The following is a 26,328-nucleotide window of genomic DNA, read 5'->3' as shown; positions in this document are numbered from 1 at the left end:
GATCCCCAGAATGAGGCTGTCCTGTGGCTAGAAGCCAGGGAGTAGTCAGGGAGAAGGACCCCCCCCACCCTGGCTCCTGGAGCTGAGAGCTCTTGCTTGTCCTGACCCCTCGGCTTCCCACAGAAAGGTTCTCTGGGTCCTGCCCATGTCCTTCCAGCACCAACAGGCATCACGTATCCCTGATCAAAGGAAGGTCCAGGAAGGAGGCAGCTCAGGACTCCTGGCTACAGTGTGGGCTAGCTGGACTCCTGGCTACAGTGCGGGCTAGCCGGGCTCCTGGCTACAATGTGGGCTAGCTGGGTTCTTGGCCATGGCATGGGTTATCCTGGGCTCCTGGCTGCAGTGTGGGCTAGCTGGACTCCTGGCTACAGTGTGGGTTAGCTGGGTTCCTGGACATGGCATGCCTGGACAAAGCCCAGGCTCCTGGCTACAGTATGGGCTGGGCTGGGCTCTGAACAGAGAGGCTCACCATCCCAGCAAGCCACTAGGCTCAAGGGGGATCAAAGCCCTTTGATCCAATCATAAGAGAGAGACAGGGACGATGAGAGAAGTGGAGAGACCTCGGAGGGAACCTGGCTGGGAGGGAAGAATGAAACCCAAAGCCAAACTGGGCTGGGAAGGCGAGCAGAGGCCCCCTCTGGGCACCCCGAGCTGTTGCCACAGATCAGGGCTCTCCAAGGCCTGGAGACCACTTGCCAAGGACATTGTAGGCAGGCCCAGGCTGGACGCAGAGTTACCAAGCCTAGGCCGGTCCAGAAGTCAGGAGGAATCAGCCTCGGCAGCCTGGTGCCCTCGGTGGGGCCCTTGCCCACCCCCATCCCTCCTGGGCCAGCGTTGATGAGTTCCCCTGACAAACTCTGGGGAACCAGGACTCCTGGTGCCCCCGGGGGTGGGAGGGCTCAGGCAGAATCACCCCCATATACCCATGCGTTTATGGATACTCACCCATGTATGGCCACTCACAACACCCACACACTCACACACTCACACACACACACTCTCTCAAACACACACTCTGTACGCACACACACATAGACACAAAGCCAGACACAGATACAGAGTGCATGGCGTTGGGAGCGCTGACAGACAGGTGCACAAATCTGATCAGACACATTTCCCTCCGATAGAGCCGCCCATGGTCCCTTCTGCTCCCTCTCAGCCCCAGCCTGGCCTTGGGTTTCTGTACGGCCCCTCTCCCCTGAGGGAGTTTCCCTGTAGTCTCTCTATGTCTCTGTCTCTCTCTCCCTTTCTCTCCTCTCCCTCGCTTTCTCCTTCCCTCTCCTTCTCCTGCCACTTTTTTTCCCCGGGGACGCCTCTTTTCCCAATTTTGCCCCCGTTTTGCTCACCCTTTTCCCCTATCCTTCCTTTCTTTTGTCTCTGTTCATCCCCCCCCTCCCTCCTCTTTTCCCCTTCCCCCCCTTTCCCAAAGTACTTCTGCGGGGACTGCCTCAAATCTTCACCTTTTTTCCTCTCCGCCACCCTCCTTCTCACCCCAGCGCTTTGTTTTGCCCTCTCCCTTTTTTCTCCATTCTTTTTTCTCTCTCCCCTCCCTCTCTTTCCCCTTTCCTCTCCCTCTCCTTCTGTCCCTTTCCCTCAGGGGATCTGCCTCTGTTTCTTCATTTCTGTTTTATTCTATCTCTCTCTCTGTCTCTTTATCCCTGTCTGCCTCTGTCTATCTCTATGTCTCAGTCTCTTTTTCTCTCTCCCCTCCCTCTCTTTCCCCTTTCCTCTCCCTCTCCTTCTGTCCCTTTCCCTCAGGGGGTCTGCCTCTGTTTCTTCATTTCTCTTTTATTCTATCTCTCTCTCTGTCTCTCTATCCCTGTCTGTCTCTGTCTCTGTCTCAGTCTCTTTTTCTCTCTCCCCTCCCTCTCTTTCCCCTTTCCTCTCCCTCTCCTTCTGTCCCTTTCCCTCAGGGGGTCTGCCTCTGTTTCTTCATTTCTCTTTTATTCTATCTCTCTCTCTGTCTCTCTATCCCTGTCTGTCTCTGTCTCTGTCTCAGTCTCTTTTTCTCTCTCCCCTCCCTCTCTTTCCCCTTTCCTCTCCCTCTCCTTCTGTCCCTTTCCCTCAGGGGATCGCCTCTTTTCCTTTTTTCTTTTTCTTCTCTCTCTTGTCTCTTTATCCCCTTCTGCTTGTTTCCTATGGTTTTGTCTCTTTTCCCTTATCTTTTTTCTTCCATCCTTTTTCTTTCCTCCCTTTTTTTTCCTCTTTTTCTGTTTTTTTCCTCTCTCCTCTTTCTTCATTTCTCTTTTTCTTCTTCTCTTGTCTCTCTTTGTCCTTCTGTCTTTGCCTGTCTCGTCTCTTTTCTCTCCCTCCCTCTCTTTCCCTTTCCTTCCCTCTCCTTCTGTTTTCCCCCTCAGGGTCTGCCTCTGTTTCTTCATTTCTGTTTTATTCTATCTCTCTCTCTGTCTCTTTATCCCTGTCTGCCTCTGTCTATCTCTATGTCTGTCTTTTGCTTTTGTCCTCTCTTCTTTGTTTCTTCTCGTCTCTTTTCTCTCCTCCTTTTCCCTTTCCTTTTCTTTCCCCCCAGGATCTGTTTTTTCTTCATTTTTTTTTTCCCTCCTTGTCTTTATCCCTTTGTTCTTCTTTCTATCCTTTTTCTTCCCCCCTCTTTTCCCTTTTCTCCCTTTTTCCCTTTCCCTAGGGGGCCTTGTTTCTTATTTCTGTTTTAAAATTTTTTTCCTTTTTTTCTTTATCCCTGTCTGTCTTGCCGTTATCTTTTTCTCTCCCTCCCTTTTTTCCTTCCCTCCCCCTTCTGTCCCCCTCGGGGGTCTGCCTCTGTTTTTCTTTCTCTTTTTTTTCTCTTTTTTATCCCGTTGCTCTGTCCGTTCCGTTTTTCCTCTCCCTCCCTTTTTCCCCTTTCCTCTCCCTCTCCTTCTGTCCCTTTCCCTCAGGGGGTCTGCCTCTGTTTCTTCATTTTTTTTTTTTCTTGTCTCTCCTTGTTCTCTTCCTGTCGTCTGTTCGTCTCGTTCCTTTCTCCCTCCTCTTTTCCTTCCTTCCCTCCTTTGCCTTTCCCTCCGGGGTCTGCCTCTGTTTTCTTCACCTTTTTTCCTTTTTTTGTTTTATCCCTGTCTGTTTTCGTTAGTCTCTTTTCTCTTTCCCTCTTTTCCCCTTTCCTCTCCCTCTCCTTTTTCCCTTTCCCTCAGGGTCTGCCTCTGCTTACTGACATCCGCTCTTTTTCCTTCCCCCTTTGTTGCCTTCTTGTCTCTTCTTTTTTCTCTCCCCCTCTCTTTCCCCCTCCTCTCCTTCTGTCCCTTTCCCTCGGGGTCTCCTCTGTTTTTCTCTCTTTTATTCTATCTCTCTCTCTGTCTCTCTATCCCTGTCTGTCTCTGTCTCTGTCTCAGTCTCTTTTTCTCTCTCCCCTCCCTCTCTTTCCCCTTTCCTCTCCCTCTCCTTCTGTCCCTTTCCCTCAGGGGTCTCTTCCTCTGTTTTCATTTCTGTTTTATTCTATTCTTTTTCCCTTCCTTTGTTTCTTGCGTCCCTCTTTTCCTCCCTCCCTCTCTTTTTCCCTTTTCCTTCTGTCCTTTCCTGGAATTGCCCCATTTCTCTTTTATTCATCTCCTCTTCTTCTTCCCTGGGTCTTGCTCTTCTAGCCTCTTTTTTCTTCCCTCCCTCTCTTTTTTTTCCCTCTCCTTCTTTCCCTTTCCCTCGGGGGTCGCCTCTGTTTCTTCACATTCTTCTCTCTTTTTTTGCTTTTCCTGTCTGTCTCTGTCTCGGTCTTTTTTCCTCTCCCTTTCCCTTCCTCTCCCTCCTTCTGTCCCTTTCCCTCAGGGGGTCTGCCTCTGTTTCTTCATTTCTGTTTTATTCTATCTCTCTGTCTCTCTCTCTCTCTGTCTCTCTATCCCTGTCTGTCTCTGTCTCTGTCTCAGTCTCTTTTTCTCTCTCCCCTCCCTCTCTTTCCCCTTCCCTCTCCCTCTCCTTCTGTCCCTTTCCCTCAGGGGGTCTGCCTCTGTTTCCCCATTTCCCTCTCCATCCGTCCCCGGCTGGGCAGAGGAGGCCGGGGAGCCCCCAGGGTGCGTCGGGACGTCTTTGGGGTTCCTGATTGACACCATAGAGCAGTGGGAGCGCATTTGTCCTGAGGGACCAGGTCCGGGGGGGCGGTGAGGAGTGGGGAACGGGGGGAGGAGCCGGGATTTCCCCGCAGCCCCGCCCAGCGCGCGTGGGCCCTGTGAATGACCCCGTGGCGCGGCCGCCAGTGTCGGCTTTACAGCCTCCCTCTCGCGTGGGGCCCTAGCTGCCCCCTCCCCCTCCCCGCCCCGTGCTGCGGCCGTGGCAACACGGGGCCTCGATTTCCCATAAAAGCGTATTCTACCCGGTGAATTCATAGCAATTCATTGAATTGAGCCCCAGAATCAAGGTGGGGGTGGGGAATGACAGCGTTTGCGGCTTCCTCGCGTCTCCCCCACGCATGACGTCGAATCCCGGAGCGGCTTCCCCTCTACTCTCTCCCCATACAGCCTCGTCCCATGGGAGGTAACGCCTGCCTTAAAGCCCGGGCTTCAGAGACTAAGAGATGAGGAGGGGGGGGAATAACCGGGCCCAGTCAGTGGGGGGCGGGGGGGGAGCGGGACCGGCCTGGAAGGGGGGCTGGAGCTGCCCGGGGAGGGGTCCCTCTCACCCGAAAGGCCCCTGTAGGGTCCGGAAGCAGCGGAGGGAGAGGCTCAGACTTGGGAGCTGGTTTTGGCGAGTGGGAGAGGATGGGTTGGGGCTTGGGGGGCTGGAGGGGGGCGGGGTGCAGCCGGGCCGGAGCTAGATGGAAGGGTCGGAAGGGACAGGAGCGCGCTCCCTGAGGCAGGGGCCAGAAAAGATGCTGCTTTTCGGGGCAAAGGAGAGGGGAGGGGCGCGGAGGGGAAAGGAATAAGCTCTTAGGGAACAGTGCCCCCGGCGCTGGGCAAAGCCCCTTGTAACAAACCGCGGAGGCGGTGCTGCTGTTTCCCCAGGTTACGGATGACACGATGTCAGGTGACTTACTGAAGGTCGCTATGCTAGGAAGGGTCTCAGGCCGCGCTGGAATCTGGATCTTCCTGACTTGGGCCGCAGTGGTCTAACCACTGACCCCGCCTGTGGCTCCCAGGAGGCTGTGAGCCCAAGTGACCAACAGGCGGCCACAGAGAGCCTGGGGGGGGGGGGTGTGAGTGTGTGCGTGTGTGTGTGAGTGTGTGTGTGAATAAGTGTGAATGAGTGTGTGTGAGACAATTAATGGGGGGGGGAGGGGGAGGGCTTGGAGAGAGCCTGGGATTGCATTTGAAAGTGGGGAGAGTCTGAGGGGGCGATTAGCCCAAGATTGGCGAGGGGCACTGGGAGATGGGGATGCATGGTGGGAGGGGGGGACAATTAACCCCAGGGAGGTGGGGCGGGGTCCGAGCAGACAGAGCAAGACAGCCCTCCCACCCTGCGGACAGGGGACTGAGTCGGGGCAGGGGCCTCTGCCCTGCAGGGGGAGCCGGCTCTCTCCCCTCTCCTGCTCCCCTTCTGCCCGCCCCTGTGATGCTCTGGTAATTAGGGGAATGGTAGACACAATTTGTGCTTCCCAAGGCTGTGATTAAAATGGGCAAAAATAGCCCTTCTTGCAGCTGGAGGGGGTGGGGCGGGGTGTCACCCGGCAGCGGCGGCGGCTGCTGCTCCTAGAGGCTCTGGGTGCTGGGGAGTGGACCCCGCTGTGTGGGAGGTCGCAGCCCAGATCCCACCGCGGGCGCTTCCTGGCCCTACCATGAGCACCTTTGTAACACAGCGAGCGAGAGGCTGTCCCGGGCAGGGACAGAAGCTCTGACTCTTTGGGGGCCCCGGGCCCCGTTCTTGCATCTAGCCCGGTGCCCACCTTGCACAACTGGCAAGCTGCCTCTGGAGTCATGCTGGGAATAGAGTTGGGGCTTGTCCCAAGCCCTGGTCTGGGGCCTCCTGCCCCTCAGCCAGATGCCTCCTTATGGTCTGCCCAGAGAGGAGCTTGGCCACGTCCTGCCAGCGGGAGCTTGGCCAGGGAGGAGTCTTGGGCACGAGACTCCCAGCCCTGTCTTGTGGGATGCCAGGGTCTCAGGGCCCCCAGTCACCTCCCACCCTGATGAGGCGCGGGGAAAACCAGCTAGTCTGTGGCTGGGGGTCCGTGCCTCGGCACCGAGGGCCGGGAGAACAACAGTGGTGAGGATGATGGACAACAGGCTTCCCTTTCTAGCTTCCATCTAGACTCTTGGGCATAGTCCTGAGTGCTCCTGCCACCTCTGTGGGGCTCCCAGGGTCCCGTGGGGCAGGACTGGGGAGTAGTTGTGCCCTTAGCAGGTACTCAATGAAAGTCTGGTGCAATTGGAGCAGGGGTGGGATGGAGAAGTCTGCCCAAGATGCTGTGGCCAGCACCCCGGGGAGGGGGCCAGGCGGCATACAGGGGAGGGGGCCAGGCAGCACCCCAGGGAAGGGGCTGGCCAGCACACCAGGAAGGGAGCCACTGCGACGTCTCTGACAGTGGGGGCACCTCAGGAAAGCCCCCCTATCCCGCCACCTCACAGAAGGCTGGCCCTGCTGGCTTCCTCCAAGAATGGCGGGTGACTCTGCCAATGCCGTGGTCTGCCTTGCCGGACTCTGGGCTGAGATGGGAGGCTGCCTCTGCATAGAGACCTGGATTTGAGCCCCAGCTAGCATCTGGGCGGCAGTGGCCACACTCTGGGTCTCAAGCCCCATGCCTCCCTTAACAATTAAGAGCTTTTGTTGAGGCATCTCAGAACTATTACAAAAGGGGGTTTGGCTCTGGGGACCCCCAGGAGTCCATGAGCCCCGCTTTGAGAACCACCGAGCGAGGGGATGGAGTCACAGAGAGCCCAGGCTCCCTGGCGGGGAGTTCCCTCTGGGGTTGGCGGAAGGCACACGGACGGGAGCCCTGCGGGCAGAACCCAGGTGCAGGTGCAAGCACTGACAAACCCCCTGCTTGTTCCTCTCTTCCCCACAGGAGAACTGTACCGAGTCTCTTTGAGAAGACAGAAATTTCCAGCCCAAGGCAGCATCGAGATCCATGAAGATGCCGAGGTGGGTGGTCCCGCAGGTCCCTGCATGATGCCAGCAGATGCTAGAGCAGAGGGAGGCCTGGCTGGGGCAGGGGCCTATTGGGGGGCCAGCCAAGCTGTCCCGAGCCCAGCTGGCTTCCCTGGCTCCAGCCCTGCTGCCCGGAGGGGTGGGAGGGGGGGCGGTGTCAGGTCCCAGGTGCAGAAGGGCCTCTTCCCTTGGCAAAGACCCTTGGATGCCGGCTATGGAGCCTATAGACCAAGGATCCTCAAACTACGGCCCGCCGGCCAGATGTGGCAGCTGAGGATGATTATCCCCCTCACCCAGGACTATGAAGTTTATTTAAAGGCCCACAAAACATAGTTTCTGATTTTACTCTAGTCTGGCCCTCCAACAGTCTGAGGGACAGTGAACTGGCCCCCTATTTAAAAAGTTTGAGGACCCCTGCTATAGACCATTCTAGAGGCACCTGAGGGCAGGGGAGGGGCCCTGTAGCTCTGCTCACAGAGATTCTCAGCACATGCCGGAGGTGGGCTGTGCCTATGACCCCCATTTGTACAAACCTCAGCCCCAAAGGAGAAAGAGCCAGGCTTGAGCGCCCCTGGGCCTGCACTCTGGGGTGATTCTTCTGGTGATTGAATGGAGGAGCAACTGGAGGCAGGGGGACGGCGGTGAGGGCTGGCTCCGGCCTAAAGGGGTACAAGGGGACAGTGAGCTCTGTTTGTCCCTATTTGGTCCAAAGAGCCAGAGGACCATGACGGGGGGTGTTCAGCAGCCAGCTGATGGGGAGGAGCTGGAGTGGGAAAAGAATGGGTAAGGGGGGGGAGTGAAAAAAAAAGACTGACGAGACAGAAAGAACTGGAAGGGAAACTGGAAGAAAAAGAAGGGAGGGGATTAAAAAGAAAAAAGGGGGGGAGAAAGAAAGGAAAGAAGGAAAAGATAAAGGAAAAAAACTGGACAAGAAAGAAGAAAGGGATGGGAAAAGAAAGAATAAGAAAGAAAATAAAAAAAGGGGAAAGAAAAGGGGGAAATGGCAAGAAAAACAAGACAAGGAAACTAGAGAAGAAAAAAATAAGGGAACGGGAAAGGGATAAGGAAGGAAAGAACTGGGAAAAAGGGAAAGACTGGAACAAAGGACTGGAAGGACAAAAAAATGGACAAAGGAACGGAAAAAAGAAAACTGGGGCAAAAAGGAGGGAAACAAAAGGGAATCGAACGGGGTTTGGGAAAAAAATAAGAAAAAGGGTTTAAAAAAGGGACTCAAAAGGGATCGGGGGGGCTTTGGGAAAGGAAAGGGCAAAGAAAAGGGGTTTGGCCAGAACAAAGAGGGGTGGACAAGAAAAAAAAGGGGTGGAAAACAAAAAAAGGAAGGGGGTGAAAGAACCAAAGAAGGGAACAAGCAAAGAAGAGGGGCTGGACAAGGCAGAAAAAGAAGGGGAAGGGAATGGAAGAGATAAGAAAGGAAACAAGGGAGAGACAATCCAGAAACAGAAAAGAGGGATGGAGGAAGAATGGCAGGGGAAAGGGAGACAGAGCAAGAAGGGAGAAGGGGGGCCCGAAAAGGAAGCCCAGACCCCTTTCCTCCCTTTCCCCCCCTTTCCCCCTTTTCCCCCCCTCCTTTCCCCTTTTCCTTTTCCCTTTTTTTCCCCCTCCCTCCCCTTTTTTGCCCTTCCCCTTTTTCCGCCTTTTTCCCCCCTTTTCCCTTCCTTTCCCCTTTCCCCCCCCCCCCCTTTCCCCCCTTTTTCCCCCTTTCCCCTTTCCCCCCCCCCTTTTTCCCCTTTCCCTTTTCCCCATTTTTCCCTCTCCCCCCTTTCCCCTTCCTCCCCCTTCCCTTCCCCTTTCCCTCCCTTTCCCCTTTTGTCCCTCTCCCCCTCCTTTCCTTTCCCTCCTTCCCGTTGGTTGTTTCCTCCCAATCCTCCGTGTCGGGGCCCTGGGGCCCCCTCTGGCTTCTCGAGCGGGGGGGGGGGGGGCAGAGGGATGGACCACGTCTTGTCCCCTTCCTCACCTCCGCGCTCTCTCGCCCAGGGAGGCCCCCAGCAGCGGGCTTGCAGGACACACGTGCTCCTCTTGGTGCTGCACGGAGGCAACATCTTGGACACGGGCAGCGGGGACCCGGGTTGCAAGGCGGCCGATATCCACACCTTCAGCTCTGTGTTGGAGAAGGTGACCCGGGCCCACTTCCCCGCAGCTCTGGGCCGCGTCCTCACGCAGTTCGTGCCCTGCCCGGCCATCTGCTCCCAGGCCTTCTCCCTCATCTCCAAGTAAGTGGGCTTGATGTTGGGGCGCTGCCAGCCCGGCAGGGGCGTCCCCGGGCATGGGCCCGTCTGGCCTTGGGCGATCACGCAGCTTCCTCTGGGTCGCTGCCATCTTGGGCTGGGAGTGGGGGCAGGTGCTTTCACATGGGCGGGGGCTCTGGGACCCTCATGGCAGGAGGGCAGACCCTTGGTGGTCCCCGTGGGAGGGCGGGGCTCTTTGGGCTCACCTGCCCATTGGTGGAGTCATGTCCACAAGGTGTGGTCCAAGGGAAGTCATCTTTGAGGACGATAGGGTCAGCGTTCCCAACCTGGGACACTCCTAGAGGAGAGGGTGGTGAGTGGGAGGAGCCTGGTCAGTGGGAGGAGCCTGCCTGGTGGGAGGGGCATGTGCTCAGCGCCAGCAATGCCCAGAGAGAACTGGAAGGGAGGAAAGGGATCTGGAGCTGTTCTCCCTGGGGAGGATGGAGTCCTGCCCCAGGGGGTACTCAGCCATGTGCTGCCCAGGACAGAACTGGGGGGGTAGCTCTATGGGCGCCGTCAGTCATCCGTGGGACCCAGGAGATCTTCCGGAGGCTGCCCAGCAGGGCCCACCGCCAAGCCCCCATGTTAGTCTGGAGGACAAGGCTTGCATCCCCCCCAGCCAAGCCCAGGAGGTGCCAGAGGATGAAGAGGCCAGGCTCCGCTGGGCCCCGCTGGGCCTTTGGATCCTGCCATGTGGGGGTGGCTGGGAATTAGCCCAGCCAGGTGGGAAGGATCCCTTTCACAGCTGGGCTGGGGCTGGGGAGGGCACAGAGCCTCCTCCTTCGGGGAGCCTCAGGGTGCTCGTGACAGGCCGGACTGGAGCAGCCCCCCTGCCACCACCTCTCCCAGGAGCAGTGTCTGGGCTGATCAGCCTGGCAGAGCCTCCCTGTGGAGTCCGACCCACCCAGATCCTGGGCTTGGCTGGGGGCCCTCCAGGAGTCAGCCCCCCGAGCCCCAAAGTACTGGTGAGCCTGGAAACCAGGCAAGAGGCTTAGGGAGTTTGGATTCAGTCTGAATGGAAACTCTGCCCCCCCAGCCTTGCCTCCCTCCTTCCTTTCCGCTGTCCCTGCTTCCCTCTTTCTCTTCATCCTTAGCTCTCCTTCCCATCAGTTCTGGGTCCTCCTTCAAGACCATGGCCTCTGCCCTCCATTTCCACAGTCACCATCGGCTGCAACTGGGCCCCAAACTGACTCTGGGCAGCTTCTGCTCCTCCATCCTCCTGGGGGTCCTGACAGAGATGCTCTATCAGGTCTAGTCGTGGGAGGGGGAGGGGGAGATGGCCCCCCCTGGGCTAGGGACACCTAAAGTCCTCGCTTAGAACCTGTTTGAGACCCCTCTTTCACTCATCACCTAGGACACTCATGTGTACTCACACACTCACACTCACACACACACACATGCATGTTCTCTCATACACACACACACTCACAGACACACTCACACACACACACACTCACAGACACACATACTCTCTCACAAACACACACACTCACATACACACACTCACAACAGAGACACACACACTCACATACACTCACACTCACACTCACACACTCTCCCTCACACACACTCACACACACATGCACACCCACACACACACATGCACACCCACCCACACACATACTCACACACACATTTACACTCACTCACACACTCTCTCACACACATGTACACCCACACACACTCACATTCTCACACACACATACACTCACAGACACACATACTCTCACACTCACACACATACACACACACACACACACACACACACACAGAATCAAACTGAGGAAGCCCTGGAGGCCCAATGGGTGAGAAGGCTGGTCTGGAGCCGGCCTCCTGTTCCCCACCATCCTCTCTAACCCTCCATTGCTGCCCCTCTGGGGGCTCTGTCCCCTCAGCCTCTGCCTGTGGGCCCATAGGCAGCCCCTCCTCTTGCCCCCACGTGCCCAGGCTCGGGGAGATGCCCATCTCACGGTGGCTCCCCAGAAGCCGGGCTCTGTCCGCCCAGACATCAGGAGCCCAGCCAGCCTGGGAGTGTCTTCCTCCAGCCCCCTTCTGGGGGCTAGCCTGGTCTCTCAGCCCAGGAGCGAGTGGCCAGGGCTTCAGAAAGCCATCAGCTGCCTGCCTCGGCCTTAGGGCCCCGGGGATGGGCCTGTGTGCTTAGGCTCCTGGAACTCCTTGCATATTTAATTAATAGTCAGCTATTAACCTATTAGCGATTGATTGATTGGACGTTAAACCTTGAAAGAGGCTACCAGGGCAAGAGCCCTCCATGGAGACTCAAAAGTCCAGGTACTAATTGAAGCAGCTCCTCCCTGAGTGGGCTCTTGGGGACCAAGCGGCTGGCCCACAGCCGGCTCTGGCAGACGGAAGGGAGGGGAGCTTGCTCTGGCTTTGCTGCCTGGGCTCGGCGCCTCCTCCCGTCCTCCTCTCCTGCTCCTGCCATCCTCAGTGGGGAGCGCCGCAGCCCAGGCTCAGAGCTCTGCTGGCCCCAGGTGGAGAGCCGGGATGCAGGCGGGATGCCAGGGCCGTGGGTAACACCCCACCGCTGAGGCTCGGAGCAGCCTGTGGGGCGGCCACCCTCTGCCTTGTGCCTTGTGCCGCCTGCCTGGGAGAAGGGCCTGGGGCTACAAACCCAATGGGCGGATGGCCTGGAGGGGCAGCTTCCCAGGAGGTGGCAGAGGCTCGGCTCAGGAGACTGGTCAGGGCAGTGCCCATGGCAGAAGCAGACAGGATTAGAACTCATGGACTTCTGGGGCACTTCCCCGGGGGAAGCCCTGGGCTAGCATTGCCCCTGGTGGGACCAGGCTGCTCGCCTGGCTGGGTGACAATCCTGTGCTCTGCTCACTGCCGTCGCTCCTGGCTCTGGCCTCTAGCAGTGCTGGGGACCCAGGGACTTAGGCCCTGCCTTTAAGGGGACACGTGCAATTCGGGCTCTGCTGTGAGCCTGCTGGGGTGCTGGTGCTCCCGGCCGGAGGGGCCCGGCTGTGACTCGTCTCTGATTCCCCTGGCGGTGAGATCATGGGGCTTTTCTGGCCCTGCTGAGGTGGAGCTCTGCTGCCTAAGGCCTGGGCTGTGGGGCCCAGCTCCCCTGAGAAGGGTAGAGTGCGAATATGGGAGCACTCTTGTGCTCCTCTCCCCTCTGTCCCTGTGTCTCTCTCCTCCTTTTCTGTTTCTCTCTGACTCTGCCTGTCTCTATGTGTGTGTCTGTCTCTTTTTCCTCCTCTGTCTCTCTTTTCCTCTATCTCTGTGTGTCTGTTCCTTTCCTTCTCTGTCTCTTTCCCCATCTCTGTGTCTGTGTCTCTGTCTTCCTCCCTCCATCCCCCTGTCTCTGTCTCTCTGTGTCTCTGTGTCTGTCACGCTCTCTCTCTCTCTCTCTCTCTCTCTCTCCTCTCTCTCTCTCTCTCTCTCTCTCTCTCTCTCTCTCTCTCTCTCTCTCTCTCTCTCCACACACACACACACACACACACACACACACACACACTTAGGGAAAGTCTCAGGAGTTTTCTTTTGAAGGAAGTGGAAAACTTTAGCTAAGAAACCAGAAGGAGGAGGGACAGCAGGGAGGCGAACAAGCCACCTTGGCTTGAGAAGGAAAGACCTGCTCTGACTGGCCCTGGCGGAAGAACAAGGAGTGGGGAGGGAGGGAAGAAGGAGCAGATTTAGGAGTAGCCTCCTCACCCTGGGAGCCACGTGCCCCAGGCTGCCCACCTGGGGGGACTGAGAGCCACTTTGTCTGTCTCTGTTTTTGTCTGTTTCTCTCTCTCTCTATCTCTCTGACTCTGTGTCTCTCTGTCTCTCCCTCCTCTTCTTCTCTCTGCTCTTTCTCTGTGTATATCTCTGTCTCTCCCTGTTTCTCTTCTTTCTGTCTCTGTCTCTGTCTTCCCCTCCTTCCTTCCCTCCCTCCCCCTCCTTCTTCTTCTTCATCTCTCTCCTCCTCCCAGGCTGCCATCCAGGGAGGGGCTGAGGGTCACTGGTCAGGTGGAACGTTCCCTTCCAACCTTCAGCTCAGTTGTTCCATGAGTCAGTGTCTCCCATCCCAGAGGGCACTTGTTAACCTTGGCACCCGACTGTCTGATGCTCTAGAAATCCAGGTTGGCAGGCACGCCAGCTTCAGGTCCCCCTGAGTTTCCCATTGCCCAATCTCCGAGCCTCCCAAGCAGAGGCCCCTGTGTGGCTTCCTCTTGCTGGGCCGCGTTCCTGCTTTGCATAATTCCCAGAGAGAGGCTCAGTGCCCTTGGAGCCGGCTCGGCCCCACTCTGTTCACTCTCTCTGTTGGCCTCCTGGCCTTCCAGGCCCTCCATGCTCTGGGGTCGGCTTCTCTCCACAGCCCTTCCCACACTCCCTGGGCTGCAGCAGACGCAGCTCCCAGCGGTTCCCCCTTTCAGGCCTATTTCCTGGGGCCCTTCTCCAGCTCGAGAGCCCCGGGTTCCTCGCCGGGTTGTTTCTGAGCATTTCATTCGTCCACTCTCCCCCGTCCAACTCCATGCTCTGGGTCCGCTTTCTTGCCCTCCACCTCCTGCCCATTTACCCCTCTTGCTCCTTTTTGGCACCCCCCTTCCTCTGGATTCTCTGGTTCCTCCAATTTGTCTCCATTACCTCCGCTCCATTCTCAAATTTTGCTCCATCGACCTCTTGCTCTCCGATCTCCGTCCCATTGACCTCCATGCTCTGTCCACTACCTGCTCCGTCCACCCCCTGCTCCATCCGACCTTCCATGCCCATCCCACCTCCTTCCCGGTTACCTCCGGGCTCCCCTGACTCTCATGCTCTGTCGCTCCCCTCCCGCCGCTCCCCATGCTCTTCGACCTCCTGCCCATCGACCTCGTGCCTGTCTGACCCTCCGGCCGCTGACTCCTCTGTGCCCGCCTGACTCTCTACCTGTCGACTCCCCTTCTACCTTCCGTCTCCCTCCTGACTCTCCGTGCTCCACCCCAACCCCTCCGGCCCGGGACTGTCTCTGTCTGCTCTCCTCCGTCTCCACCCAACTCTCCGGGGCTCTGTCTGACCTCCGTGTTCTGTCTGACTCTCTTGTCCCGTCCGACTCCTCCTTTATCTAACCCACCCGGCTCCATCGACCTCTCTTGTCACCTCTTGCTCCATTACTCTCCATGCTCGCCGCTCACCGTCCCCAGCTCGCCATGCTCCATCCGACTCTCCATGCTCCATCCGACCTCCTCTCTGTCGCCTCCGTGCCCGCCTACTCTCTATCCTGACCTGTCCCGCCTGACTCTATGCTCTGTCTGCCCCTGCCCATCCACCTCCGTGTCTTCTGACTCTCCGGTCCCCTGGCTCCCTGCCTGTCTGACCTCCGGTCCCCTGACCTCCCATGCCTGTCCACCTCCTCCCATCTACCTCCATGCCTGTCGGCTCTGGCTCCCCCGCCTCACTGTCTGACTCTCCGTGCTCTGTCTGACTCTCCGTGCTCCGCCGACTCTCTGTGCTCTGTCTGACTCTTGCCTTCGACTCTCTGTGCTCTGTCTGACCTGGGTTTCACCCAACTCTTTTCCGACTCTCGTCCGTCTGACTCTCGTGTTCCACCCAACCTCCTGTCCCTGACCTCATGCTCTGTCGACCTCCTGTTTGTCGCTTCTGGCCCGTCCGACTCTCCGGCTCTGTCACTTCCCTGCCCATGCGGGGTTTCTTGGCGGGGGCCCAGGGATTTGCCTTCCTTCCACGCTGCATTTGGGAGGTCCACGGTCCATCTAATGTCTGCTAGTGGTTTCCCTGCTCCCGACCCAGCAGTCTGCACACCAGCGCCACCTAGCGGCCCTTGGTTGGCTAGGTCATTTCTAAGGAGATTTTCTCCTGCATATTTTTTCCATTATCCTCATTTTTTTCGGCCCGTGATGAGCAGGGTCCTTCACACGGGAGGCTGGAGGTGATGGAGCTGGGGCGGAAGCCCGTGCCCTCACCTGGGGGCGCTCTGTCGGTTTTGAAAGGTATTTGGGGCTTGGAAGTTGGGTTTTTAAATGTTAATTTCAGTTTTCTTATTTTTATGATTATTTTCAAAAAGCTGAGACCGTTTGCTTTTTGTGCTACCTTGAAACAGCTCTGGACAGACGGGCTCAAAAAAGCCCATTGTGTTTCACATGGAGGGACTTGTCTCGACCTTCAAATTCAAAGAATGGTCGTAATAGGGCCAGTCAAGGTGCCGCCCCGGGCAGCATTGGTCCTCCTCCAGAAGGACAAACCATCCTCCTGGCGTGAACCCCCAGGCATCTGTGTCGGACCCTGGGCAGTCCGACTTACCCGTGGCTGGAGGGGCCAAGGGGGCAGGCTGCGGGGGCATCTCCCCCCAGGGAGCCGTGCTCTCCTTTCAGTTCTGTGCCTCCCCTCTCCCACAGAGTGGGCCATGTGCCTTTCCTGGCCCCTCGAGCGCCCGGGCCCCAGCTGCCCCCATGTGCCCTTCCCTGGCCCCTCAAGTGCCCAGGCCCTGGCTGCCCCCATGTACCCGGCTCTGACTGCCTGTCTGGTGTTTCCCTGCAGCCTGAACCCCTACAGCTATGATGAGAACTGGCTGAGCAGCAGCGAGGACCATATCCCTCTGGCCGCCCTGCCCTTGCTGGCCATCTCCTCCCCCCAGTACCAGGACGCAGTCGCCATGGTGATCACCCGTGCCAACCAGGTCTACAGCGAGTTCCTCAAGTCTCCAGATGGGATTGGCTTCAGCGGGCAGGTAGGACTCTGCTACCCTGGGCACCAGCCCCAGGACGGGCCTGCCTCAGTGGGCACATAGATTGTTACTCTGGGTGCCAACCACAGAATGGACCTGCCTCGATGGGCACATAAGCTCTGCCACCCTGGCCACCAGCCCCAGGATGGGCCTGCCTCGGTGGGCACATAGATTATTACTCTGGGTGCCAACCACAGAATGGACCTGCCTCGATGGGCACATAAGCTCTGCCACCCTGGCCACCAGCCCCAGGATGGGCCTGCCTCGGTGGGCACATAGATTATTACCCTGGGTGCCAACCATAGGACGGGCCCCCCTCCTGAATCTGCCACAGGACGAGGAGGGTTAGTGAGGGTCTTTGAGATTGGGGGGACTAAGGAGGGAGGGAGGCTTTGAAGATGGGCGGACTTGCCAGCCCTGCTAGATTTCAGGTGCAGGAAGAGGACAAAGTCCCCATGGGCCAATGCCTGGGAATGTGGGCTGGGCCTGGCCTCCTGGAGGATCAACCAGTGCTTCAGGGCCATGGCACAGAGGGGGGGAGCCTGGCCTGGCACAGTGTGGGGAGCTCAGCCTGGCACAGTGGGGGAGCTCAGCCTGGCACAGTGGGGGGGAACTTGACCTGCCACAGTAGGGGGAGCCTGGCTCAGCCTGGCACAGTGGGGGGGAACTTGACCTGCCACAGTAGGGGGAGCCTGGCTCAGCCTGGCACAGTGGGGGGAACCTGGCCTGGCACAAAGGGGGGAGCCTGGCACACAGCAGGAGGATCCCGGCCCCAGCAGGGGTGCTACTGCTGGGTGAGGGAGAATGGGTGTGCAAGAGGTGAGGGTCTAGGAGCTGCAGACGGAGGGAGGGAGCCCCGAGTTCTGGGTGCAGGGGGTGAGGGCTGGGTAAGGGCAGGACCCCTCACTAGCAGGGGGGAGATTGCACTTATGGAGGTAAGGGGGTGTCAAGTACTGAGGAGTCAGGGAGGGTGAGTGAGAGCCCTGGGGCTGGGCCCTCAGAGGCTTGGACATCCTGAGTCTGGAGGTGGAGAAAGCAGTGACAGTCTGGGATCTGCAGCTTCCGGGGTGCACTGCCCCCAGGAAGGACACCATGCTGTGGTTCTGCTTTCTTCTAGGTGTGTCTCATCGGTGACTGTGTCGGGGGCATCCTGGGCTTTGATGCCATTTGCTACAGTGCCAGCCCTGCGGGGGACAGTCTGAGCAGCAGCAGCCGGAAGGGCAGCGTCAGCAGCACCCAAGTAGGTCAAGGTTGGGCAGGGGTGGGGGGGGGGAGTTGGGAGAAGGCCTTCAGGGGGGTCACAAGGAGATGGGAAGGGCCAGGTTCCGGCAGGAGCGGCTATGTGCCTTGGGGGCCCCTTGGACCCGTGATCCGGACTCCTTGTTCCATGGGACAAGCTCCAGATTTAAGCACAGTCTGGAACTGGAAGGACAGCCCTGGAGGAACCCAGGCTCCTCCTTGCAGGGCCTGCCCTTCCTCAGGAGCACAGATGGGCCTGAGGAGGGCAAGGGAGGATGGAGCAGGGCAGGGAGAGGTCCAGAAGCAAGGTCGTCTGCAGGGAAAGTCGGGAGCTTGTAGTTGAGGAAAGGGAGGGCCGGCCCCCAGGGCTCCACCCAGGCTGGAACTTCAGTAGGCTCAAGGAGAGCTCCTAGCAGACTGCTCTCACTCCTTGGGGGTCCAGCCTCGGAGGGGTGGGGTGTCTCAAGGCCCCTTACCACTGGGCTATTCCTGGGGCCAGATGGAGCCTGACTTCAGAGTCCAAGATAACCCCAGGTGCTGAGGGGCCAAAGTGCTTAGAGCCCTGAGACTCGGAGAAAACCTGAGTTCAAGTCCAGCTTTGGATCTGCCATAGCTGTGTGGTCCTGCTTGATCTGCCTGGGTCCTCCCTGGCTGTGTGGTCCTGCTTGATCTGTTTGCTTCAGTTTCCTCAACATTGGAACAATAACAGCATTTCCCTTTCAGGGTGGTTGTTATTTTCAGGATAAATAAGGCATTTTTGGTAAAGCCCTTAGCACAGTGCGTGGCCCACAGTAGGTGCTTAATCAAGGCTTATTTCCTTTCTTCTGCCTTCATAAGGCCTGTCACCTCAAGTTCCCTGGGCTCACTGTTGCTTTGTGGGGAGCTTACATCAGTTGACCAGCACTCTAGATCCTTTCTCCCCCAAGGCACAGTGAAAAATTCCCTCATCTTCAATGTGGGAAGGGGATTTCTTGAGCCCCAGTGTCCACCATCCCCATGCTGTGTTCTCCCCTTCTGTGGGTCCCCCTTCTGGCCTGTGGGCATCTTGGGGATACTGCCCCCCAGTGTGTGAGCTCTCCCCCCACTTTGAGCTCTGGGCCAATCACAGATGAGCGAGAACCAAGTCTCGATCCCTGCAGGGCTGGGCCGGAGCCCTCCGTGCAGGTCCATGTTACCGCACTGCTGAGCACATCTGCAGCCACTTGCCTACGGTCTCCTGTGGCCCTCCTCACACCGTCTATTCCCCAAGGTCGGCTGAGAAATCCACCCCTCGTGAAAGTGGGGGGTGCCCGACCCCCGGAATTTTGGTCATGGGTAGCCGGGCGGGGAGAGTGAGCCAGCTCCATGCTTGTGCCAGCGTCTATTAGAGGGACTTGTGGTCCCTTCCCTCAAACCTCCCAGAGTGTCGAGTAGAGCCACACTCTCCGGCCCAGAAGGTCCGTCCAGCTCCTTCTTAGGAAGCTGGGGCAACACTCCCTCTTCTGACCCGGCCCCAGGGTGTGTCCTCATCAGGGCCAGGGACCTTGAGGTAGCAAGGTGCTCCCTTACTGCCTGTGCCTTTGGAATCCATTGTGTGTCATGGGGGACCGTGCCACTCCATGTGGAATGCCCACAGCCAAAAGGGCTCTGGCACAGGACCACTGAGCATGGCGCACCCACACCAAGGGACCACTGGGCATGGCACGCCCTCACCAAGGGACCTCTGGGCATGGCGCACCTGCACCCAAGGGACCACTGGGCATGGCACGCCTGCACCCAAGGGACCGCTGGGCATGGCGCGCCCATACCCAAGGGACCGCTGGGCATGGTGCACCCTCACCAAGGGACTGCTGGGTATGGCGTGCCCTCACCAAGGGACCGTTGAGCATGGCGCACCCGCACCCAGGGGACCACTGGGCATGGCACGCCTGCACCCAAGGGACCGCTGGGCATGGCACGCCTGCACCCAAGGGACCGCTGGGCATGGCACGCCTGCACCCAAGGGACCGCCGGCACAGTACTGCCCAGCATTGATTGCCCACATAAAAGAGTATTGTGGCCTATCAGCAAAGCAAAATTACAGCAATTCCAAAGAAACATGGGATGCACAACTTCCCAGCAGTATCCACCCCAGCCGCTCCCACGGCTAGTTGTGCCCCTGCGTGCAGGGCCCTCCCGGGCTCGCGGGACTCTGATGGCCACAGGTGGACATGCTGCCCCTGCCACCAGTGCCGCTCTGTGAACACGAGGGATGATCACCGCCCGTCCACCTGACCCCCCCGCCCTGGCACTATTTCCGGCCCTTTCTGGCCACAGTGGCTCCTTTCCTTGGTCAAAAAGGTGCTAAAACAAGAACTGAGGGACGTCCTTTGGTGATCGGTCTGCCTGAGCACTCTGAGGCCGATTCTGATGGCAAGTGTGTGCGGGCTTGCACATGGGCATTGTGTGCGTGTGTGTGTGTGAATGTGTGAGTGTGTGCACACCTGTGACATCAGCGGCCCACAGAAAGCCCTCCGCTGCCCAGGTCAGCAACTGCTCTTGGTGAGATCAGGGTTCCTGGTGGTTAGAACGTTAGATAATGAGGTTAGTGGCAGGTTTGGAGCTCAGGGAACCAAATGGAGAGGTCTGACCCCCCTGCACCCCTTGGGAGTCAGAGCAGGGCGGGGAGATTTGGGGAAGCCCTAATGCAACACAGAGGTCCTTTGTAAAGGAATTTACGAACCCCAAAGCTGGACCGATAAAAATAGGTTTATTATAGACCCTGGGAAGCCAGCCTCCGCCGTGCATGAACCTTAGTGGCAAAGTCCTGACAGAGACATATAAAGGCAGGTCCTGACAGAGACATATAAAGTCTTGTTCGGGAAACAGATGAGGGAGATAAAGAGAGGGTGACACTGGAAGTGAACATCATCCTGGTGGGCAGAGGGCTCCCTGGCATGCCTGGCACGTCAGGGCCTCTGCAAGGACGAGCCCCAAGTTGGCTCGTTTTCTAAGCCTTGGAGACAAGCTGGGGGTGGCTCTCGATGGGGGCTGGTCAGTGTGGCTTGAGCTGGAATTGAATGGAACCGAGTGTGTCTCTAACTCAGTGGGCTTGGAATTCTGGGACTCACCCAGCCTCCTAGAGAAGCCGCTTTATTTGGTTCCCTGGGGTGGGTCCCACATAGGCAGGGGCCAAGGAGAATCTCTCCTTCAAGGAGCTTTAGAGCATCTCGGGGCTCCCCCCACCCGGTCACTCGGACCTCGGTCGCCTGCAGCCCCGCGCTTCCCATTCCTCGGCACTAGGCTTGAACTCGGGCCTGCGTGGCTCCGGGCTTGACTCTTTCCCCTGAGCCTTTCCCGGTCTCCCCCAACTCAAGAAAGTCTTTGTGCTCGGTTTCTTTAGGAGCCTTACAGAGCCAGCCCTCTTCTCCCTCCTTCTGGGTCCCCCCTTTCTGCCTTTGCTTCTTCTTCCTGTAAGATCGGGGGGCTGGTTGGTGGCCACTCGGGCTCCTCTGGGAATCCATGCCTTTCGTCCTCAGAGGTTTGTTCCTGGGGATTCCCCCGGCCTCTTCAGCAGTTCAGACTGAGTGTCCCGTCACCCCTCCAGGGAGCCCTTGGAAAGCCGCTCTCCTCTAGTTCCCTCCATGGCCCCCTCCCCTTGGATGGAGAGGCTGCTTCTGGCCAATTGCTCTCACCACTTCTGTCCCAGCGGCCTGTTTGTTTCTCCTCAATCTAAACGAGATCCAAATGGTGGATCCCTTCCTCCTTCTCCTCCCCCTCTTCCTTCTTCTCCTTCTCCTCTTCTCCCCTCCTCTTCCTCCTCCTCTTCCTCCTCCCTCCTCCTCCTCCCTGTTATCTTCTTCTTCCTCCTCCTCCTCCTCCTTTCCCTCCTCTTCCTCCTCCCAGTTCTCTTCTTCCTCCTCCTCTTCCTCCTCCCTGTTCTCTTCTTCTTCTTCTTCCTCCTCCTCCCCCTCCTCTTCCTCTTCCTCTTCCTCCTCCCTCCTCCTCCTCCCTGTTCTCTTCTTCCCCCTCCTTTTTCAAGGACATGACCCTTAAGGGAAGCCCAGGGCTCCTTAGTTGTTCTGCCTAACCCTTCCCTGTCACCCTGGAGGTCAGCTTCCCTTCTTTCTTTGGGCTGGGTGGGCTCTAGAATACTCCCACTCCTTGGTCATGCCCTTTTGTGGCTCCAGCACTGCCAGGTAGAAGAGATTTTCCCAGGACCCACAGAGGGCAGAACTGATCCTAAGGATCAGGTGGGGGGGGGGCCTGGAGAAGCCCCCTGGCTCCTGTTCCTCCCTCCAGGGAGTCTGTGAGCGCCGACCACTTTCAGGATAATGTTAAGAGGGTGGATGACGGCAGCCGGAGCCTTCGTGCTCCCAAGAGAGCAGAGTGGCAAAGCGCCCGAGCCACCATTAGGGCAGAAATCCAGGGGTCTCCAGTCTCCCAGGATGTCGGCGGGCAAAAGCAGGGCTGCCAGGACCCGCCATCTCCCAGTGGTCCGGGAGGGTCTGCCCCCCAAAGGCAGCTTGCAGAAAGCCCCTCAGCTCCCCCTTATCGGGGCCGCAGATCCCACCCGCAGGGAGTCCTCTCTGGAGGCTGGGAGCCCTCCCGGCGGGGGGGGAAGGGGAGGAAGAGTGGCCTCAGGCCAGCTTCAGGCTTCCTCCTGTTGCAGGACAACCCCATCCTGGCCGAGGACGATTGCAGCCTCAGCGACACCTCCCGCCTCAGTAAGAGCAGCATCGACATCCTGGGCACCTGGGAGGACGAGGAACTGGCGCCCGCCCTGCCCCGGAAGCAGAGTGACTCGTCTGCCTGTGACTGTGATGCCATCAGCCAGCATCACTCCTTCTTGTCCAGGTGAGGTCTCCGTCCCTGCCTGTCCCTCAGGTGAGCCCCAGAGTCACACAGGGGGTGGGGGTGGAGTCACAGGTCCCAGGGCTACGGGAGCCCTGGAGGCCTCTGGTCCAACTCCTAACTGACGAGGACTCCCCCCAGCACCAGGCCAGCATCAGGCAGCTGAGGGCAAAGCCCTTCAGTGAGGAGGAGAGCCACTCTGGCCCCTTTGAGACAGCCCTTGCTGCGGGGGAGGAGACCCCCCTTGTCTCCATTCTGCCTCTGAGCAGGAGAACCAGGGCGAGGCCTCCTGGCAGCTCTTGCGGCAACTGCCTGGGATGGGGACCTTTAGGCAGAAGGTGCTGGGCTCCTGGGGTCCTCCCTGACCCCGAGCTTCTTTCCTTTGGCTCAGCATTCACTCCAGTGTTTTGAAAGATGGTGCCGAGCCCCCCACGGCTGGACCCTCCCAGTTCTCCGAAGCCAGCCTGAGCCGGTTTGACTTCAACGTGTCCGATTTTTTCCTTTTTGGTTCCCCACTGGGCTTAGTGTTGGCCATGAGGAGGACGGTCCTACCCGGGTTGGATGGTGAGTAGGGCCTGGGCCTACTCAGCAGGGTCACAGCCGGGCCTTCCATGGCACAAAAGTAGGGGGTTTGGGGAAGTCGGCACAAGTCTTCTTCCTTCCTTCCTCCCTCCCTCCTTCCTTCCTTTCTTCCTTCCTTCCCTCCTTCCTTCCTCTCTCCCTCTCTCTCCTTCCTTTCTTCCTTCCTTCCTTCCTTCCTTCCTTCCTTCCTTCCTTCCTTCCTTCCTTCCTTCCTTCCTTCCTTCCTTCCTTCCTTCCTTCCTTCCTTCCTTCCTTCCTTCCTTCCTTCCTTCCTTCCTTCCTTCCTTCCTTCCTTCCTCTCTGTCCCTCCTTCCCTCCCTTTACTTCCCCCCCTCTCGATGGGCCCCACTAAGTCTTCTTGAACAGAGGGGTCAGCCCGCCAGGGGCTTGGTGGGCTGTGGGCACCTCCCAGCCTCTGGCCTCCTGTGCCACCTGTTTCTTCCCCCAGGCTTCCAGGTACGGCCCGCCTGTAACCAAGTCTACAGCTTCTTCCATGCAGCCGACCCGTCGGCCTCCAGGCTGGAGCCCCTGCTGGAGAAGAACTTCCACCTGCTGCCCCCGGTCAGCGTGCCGCGCTACCAGAGGTTCCCGCTGGGGGACGGACAGTCCCTGCTCCTCGGTACCAGTCCCCCCGATGCCCCCGGGGCAGGGCTGGCCTTGGGAAGGGCCCAGGCCAGGTGGTTGGGGGCCACCGTCCCAGGTTTTAGCTGGCATGAGCAGAGGGGACAGACCCTGGTTCCCCAGGACCATTTTGCCAGCAGGGGTGGCTGTCCCCGCCTGGCCACGGCCAGCTTGGCTGGAGACACTCATGGGGCTGGGGGCCACATGCCCTGGACATGGGTGCCCCAAGAAACAATGGGGAGAGGGGGACAATCCCACAGGAGGGGCCCGGGGCCCGACCCCCAGGCCCGTGTCCAATGCGCAACTCCGTTCTCTGCCGCCATGTAGAGGTTTGTGGCATGTCCGAGAGCAGCTGCTCAGTCTGTCCTTGGCAGACAGTCGGCCTTTGCTTGAATGCTTCCAGGGATGGGAGGCTCATTAGCTTCCTTTTAGTCTGATCCTTAGAAGTGGTGGTGGTGGCCAGCTCTGCCCCGGGTCCCATTCCTCCTGTGCCCGGGCGGGGGGGCTCCCGTCTCGGGGACAGCACCCCTGTGCTTGCTCTCTCCAGGCGGGCATGTTGGCCCTCAGGCGCGGGGGAGGCTTTCCTGGCATTGCCCCCTTACCCTCCTTTCCCGCCCTGGCGGGGCTGGCCGGCTCTCCCCCTCAGCGCCTCATGGGCATCTTCCTCCCCTGTAGAAGGGCAGCCACACAGGCAAGGGCTGTCTCCTCGGGACCTAGCGCACAGTAGGGCTTGCCGGATGCTGCCGGAACCGAGTTGGCTCGGTCCCCATGACCCTTCGGCAGGATTGGGGGGGCCGAGTGACGGGGCAGACGGGATCCCTGATTTCCGGCAGTCCCCAACGGGGCAGGGCGGCCCCTCACTGGCTCTCCTTTCCTGTCCAGAGGACACTCTGCAGGCCCACAGTGCCCTGTTCCTGGAGAGTGGCCCGACCGACGCCCCGTCATCCCCAGACGCCCCAGCCCTGGTGCTCCCGCCCCCTCGGGGTCAGAGGCTGGGCAGGAGGCTCAGTGAGGGCAGCTCCAACAGCGAGAGCTCAGGGTCCAGCGAGAGCCTGCCTTCTGCCAGCATGGCGCACAGTGAGTGCTCAGCCCCGGTGCCGGCCCCGGATGGTCCCCCAAGGAGCCCCCAGCCTGGGGCTCTGCCCGCCTGGCTGCCCAAGGCGGAGGAGAAGCCAAGGCTGACCCTGAGCAGCCGAAAGCCCGGCACCCTCAGGTCGGCCCAGTGTTAGCCATGGCCTGGGCGCTCAGCTGGCTGGACCGGTCCTGGCCAGATGGCTGCAGAGGGAGCCAGGCTTGAGGCGCAGCCCGGTGCTCAGGCCTGGGAAAGCTCCCCCACTCTGGGCTGGGAGCCCCGGCAGGGGGAGGGCAGTGGGAACAGGCTTCCCAGCAGTGATGGGTATGGAGGGAGGGGGTCCTCCCCAGAGCTGTGCCCCGGTTCTCCCAGACCCTGGGATTGTGTGCACACCCACAGGAAGCTGCCCCGTTTTAGTAGCAGACTTGAGGGGCGGCTTGAGCCCTCAAAATCCTGACCCTACATTTGCCCGCTCAAATGCCCTGTGTTTGCCCACACGGACGCCCCTGCCTTTGCCTGCACAGACACCCCAAGCCAGAGCGGGAGCTGCTAGTGTGGCCTTCGGCGGCATTCTGACCAGGGCAGCAGATGACCCATGGGGGCGCATAGAGCCCCAGGCAGCGTCCACTGCCGGTGTAGACACTGCTCTTCTGTTTCTGCAGTTGTCGCCAAGTGGTGGGGAACCAAGCGGCTGGACTACGAGCTCTACTGCCCCGACGTGCTCACGGCCTTCCCCACTGTGGCCCTGCCCCATCTCTTCCATGCCAGCTACTGGGAGTCCACGGACGTGGTGGCCTTCATCTTGAGACAGGTACTGGCTGCCAGCTGCTTCCAGGGCTGCGGAGGGTTGGCTGCCCAGCCTTGGTCACCCTGTGGGTCATCCCGGAGCTTGCTGGTCAGGAGGGGCGCTCCATGTGTCCGTCCGTCTGTCCTGGCCAGGAGGGATACTCCTTGTGTCCGTCTGTCTGTCCTGGCCTGGAGGGATGCTCCTTGTGTCCGTCTGTCTCTCTTGGCTAGGAGGAGCATTCCATGTGTCCGTCCGTCTGTCCTGGCCTGGAGGGATTCTCCTTGTGTCCGTCTGTCTGTCCTGGCCTGGAGGGATTCTCCTTGTGTCCGTCTGTCTGTCCTGGCCAGGAAGGATGCTCCTTGTGTACGTCTGTCTCTCTTGGCCAGGAGGGACACTCCTTGTGTCCTTCTGTCTGTCCTGGCCAGGAATGCTCCCTGTTTGTCTGTCTGTCCTGGCCAGGAGGGGCAATCTGTGTGTCCGCCTGTCCTGCCTGGGAGAGGCACTCTGCCTGTCTGTCTGTCCTGGCTGGGAGAGGCGCTCCCTGTATCCATCTGTCCATCTGCTCTGGCCAAGGGTGCTCCCTATGTCTATCTGTCTATCCTGGCTGGGAAGGGTGCTGTCTATATCTGTCTGTCCTGGCCAGGAGGAGTACTCCATGGGTCTGTCTGTCCTGCCAGGAAAGGCACTCTATGTCTGTCTGTCTTTCCTGTCCAGAAAAGGTGCTCCCTGGGTCCCCTTGTCCCGGTCAGGAGGGGCACTCCCTGTATCCCTCTGTCCTGATTGGAAGGGGCATTCTCTGTGTCCCTCTGTCTGTCCTGGCCAGGAGGAGTGTTCCCTGTGTCTGCCTGACTGTTCTGGCCAGGAGGGGCGCTCTCTATATTTATGTGTCCTGGTCAGGAGGAGTGATCTGTGTGTCTGTCTGTCTTCTTGGGAGGGGCACTCCGTGTATCTGTCTTTCCTGGCCAGGAAGGTGCTCCCTGTGTCCCTCTGTCCTGTCTCTATATCACCAGCCGACTTTTGGGACACTCAGTGCAGCCCTGGAGCCAGCCAGGCCCGGCAGAGGGCCTTCCAGCCTCCTCCTCGCCCCAGGGCCGGGGGCCAGAGCTCATCTCTCGGGGTCTCCTCTCTCCTCTCAGTCTCGGCTGCTTGTGTGCTGACTGGGCGAGGAGGGGCTTCCTAGTTCCCTTCTCTGGCACTGAAAAGAATTCTCATCCGGGTCTTTGCAGCTTGGGCAGGGAGTCTGAGTTTCCGGGCCGAGCCCCCGGTTTGAGGACTGGCTGGG

General features: G+C 59.0%; 1 protein-coding gene across 4 annotated transcripts in view; it reads left to right on the top strand.

Moving 5' to 3' along the window:
- The window catches only part of PITPNM3 (PITPNM family member 3), an 80,640-nt gene that overhangs the window by 43,925 nt on the left and 10,387 nt on the right, over positions 1–26,328 (top strand). For all 4 annotated transcript variants that reach the window (XM_031957344.1, XM_031957342.1, XM_031957345.1 and 1 more), the window contains exons 5-13: positions 6,932–7,008; positions 9,010–9,245; positions 15,747–15,936; positions 17,051–17,173; positions 21,803–21,987; positions 22,376–22,548; positions 23,015–23,185; positions 24,070–24,264; positions 24,922–25,070. In XM_031957344.1, the coding sequence (XP_031813204.1) occupies positions 6,932–7,008; positions 9,010–9,245; positions 15,747–15,936; positions 17,051–17,173; positions 21,803–21,987; positions 22,376–22,548; positions 23,015–23,185; positions 24,070–24,264; positions 24,922–25,070 (1,499 nt within the window). The remainder of the gene's footprint in view (positions 1–6,931; positions 7,009–9,009; positions 9,246–15,746; positions 15,937–17,050; positions 17,174–21,802; positions 21,988–22,375; positions 22,549–23,014; positions 23,186–24,069; positions 24,265–24,921; positions 25,071–26,328) is intronic.

The sequence above is a fragment of the Sarcophilus harrisii genome, chromosome 3 (genome assembly GCF_902635505.1).
Source record: "Sarcophilus harrisii chromosome 3, mSarHar1.11, whole genome shotgun sequence".
Taxonomy (NCBI): domain Eukaryota; kingdom Metazoa; phylum Chordata; class Mammalia; order Dasyuromorphia; family Dasyuridae; genus Sarcophilus; species Sarcophilus harrisii.
The sequence above is the reverse complement of the archived record's forward strand: the minus strand, read 5'-3'. Positions and strand labels throughout refer to the sequence as shown.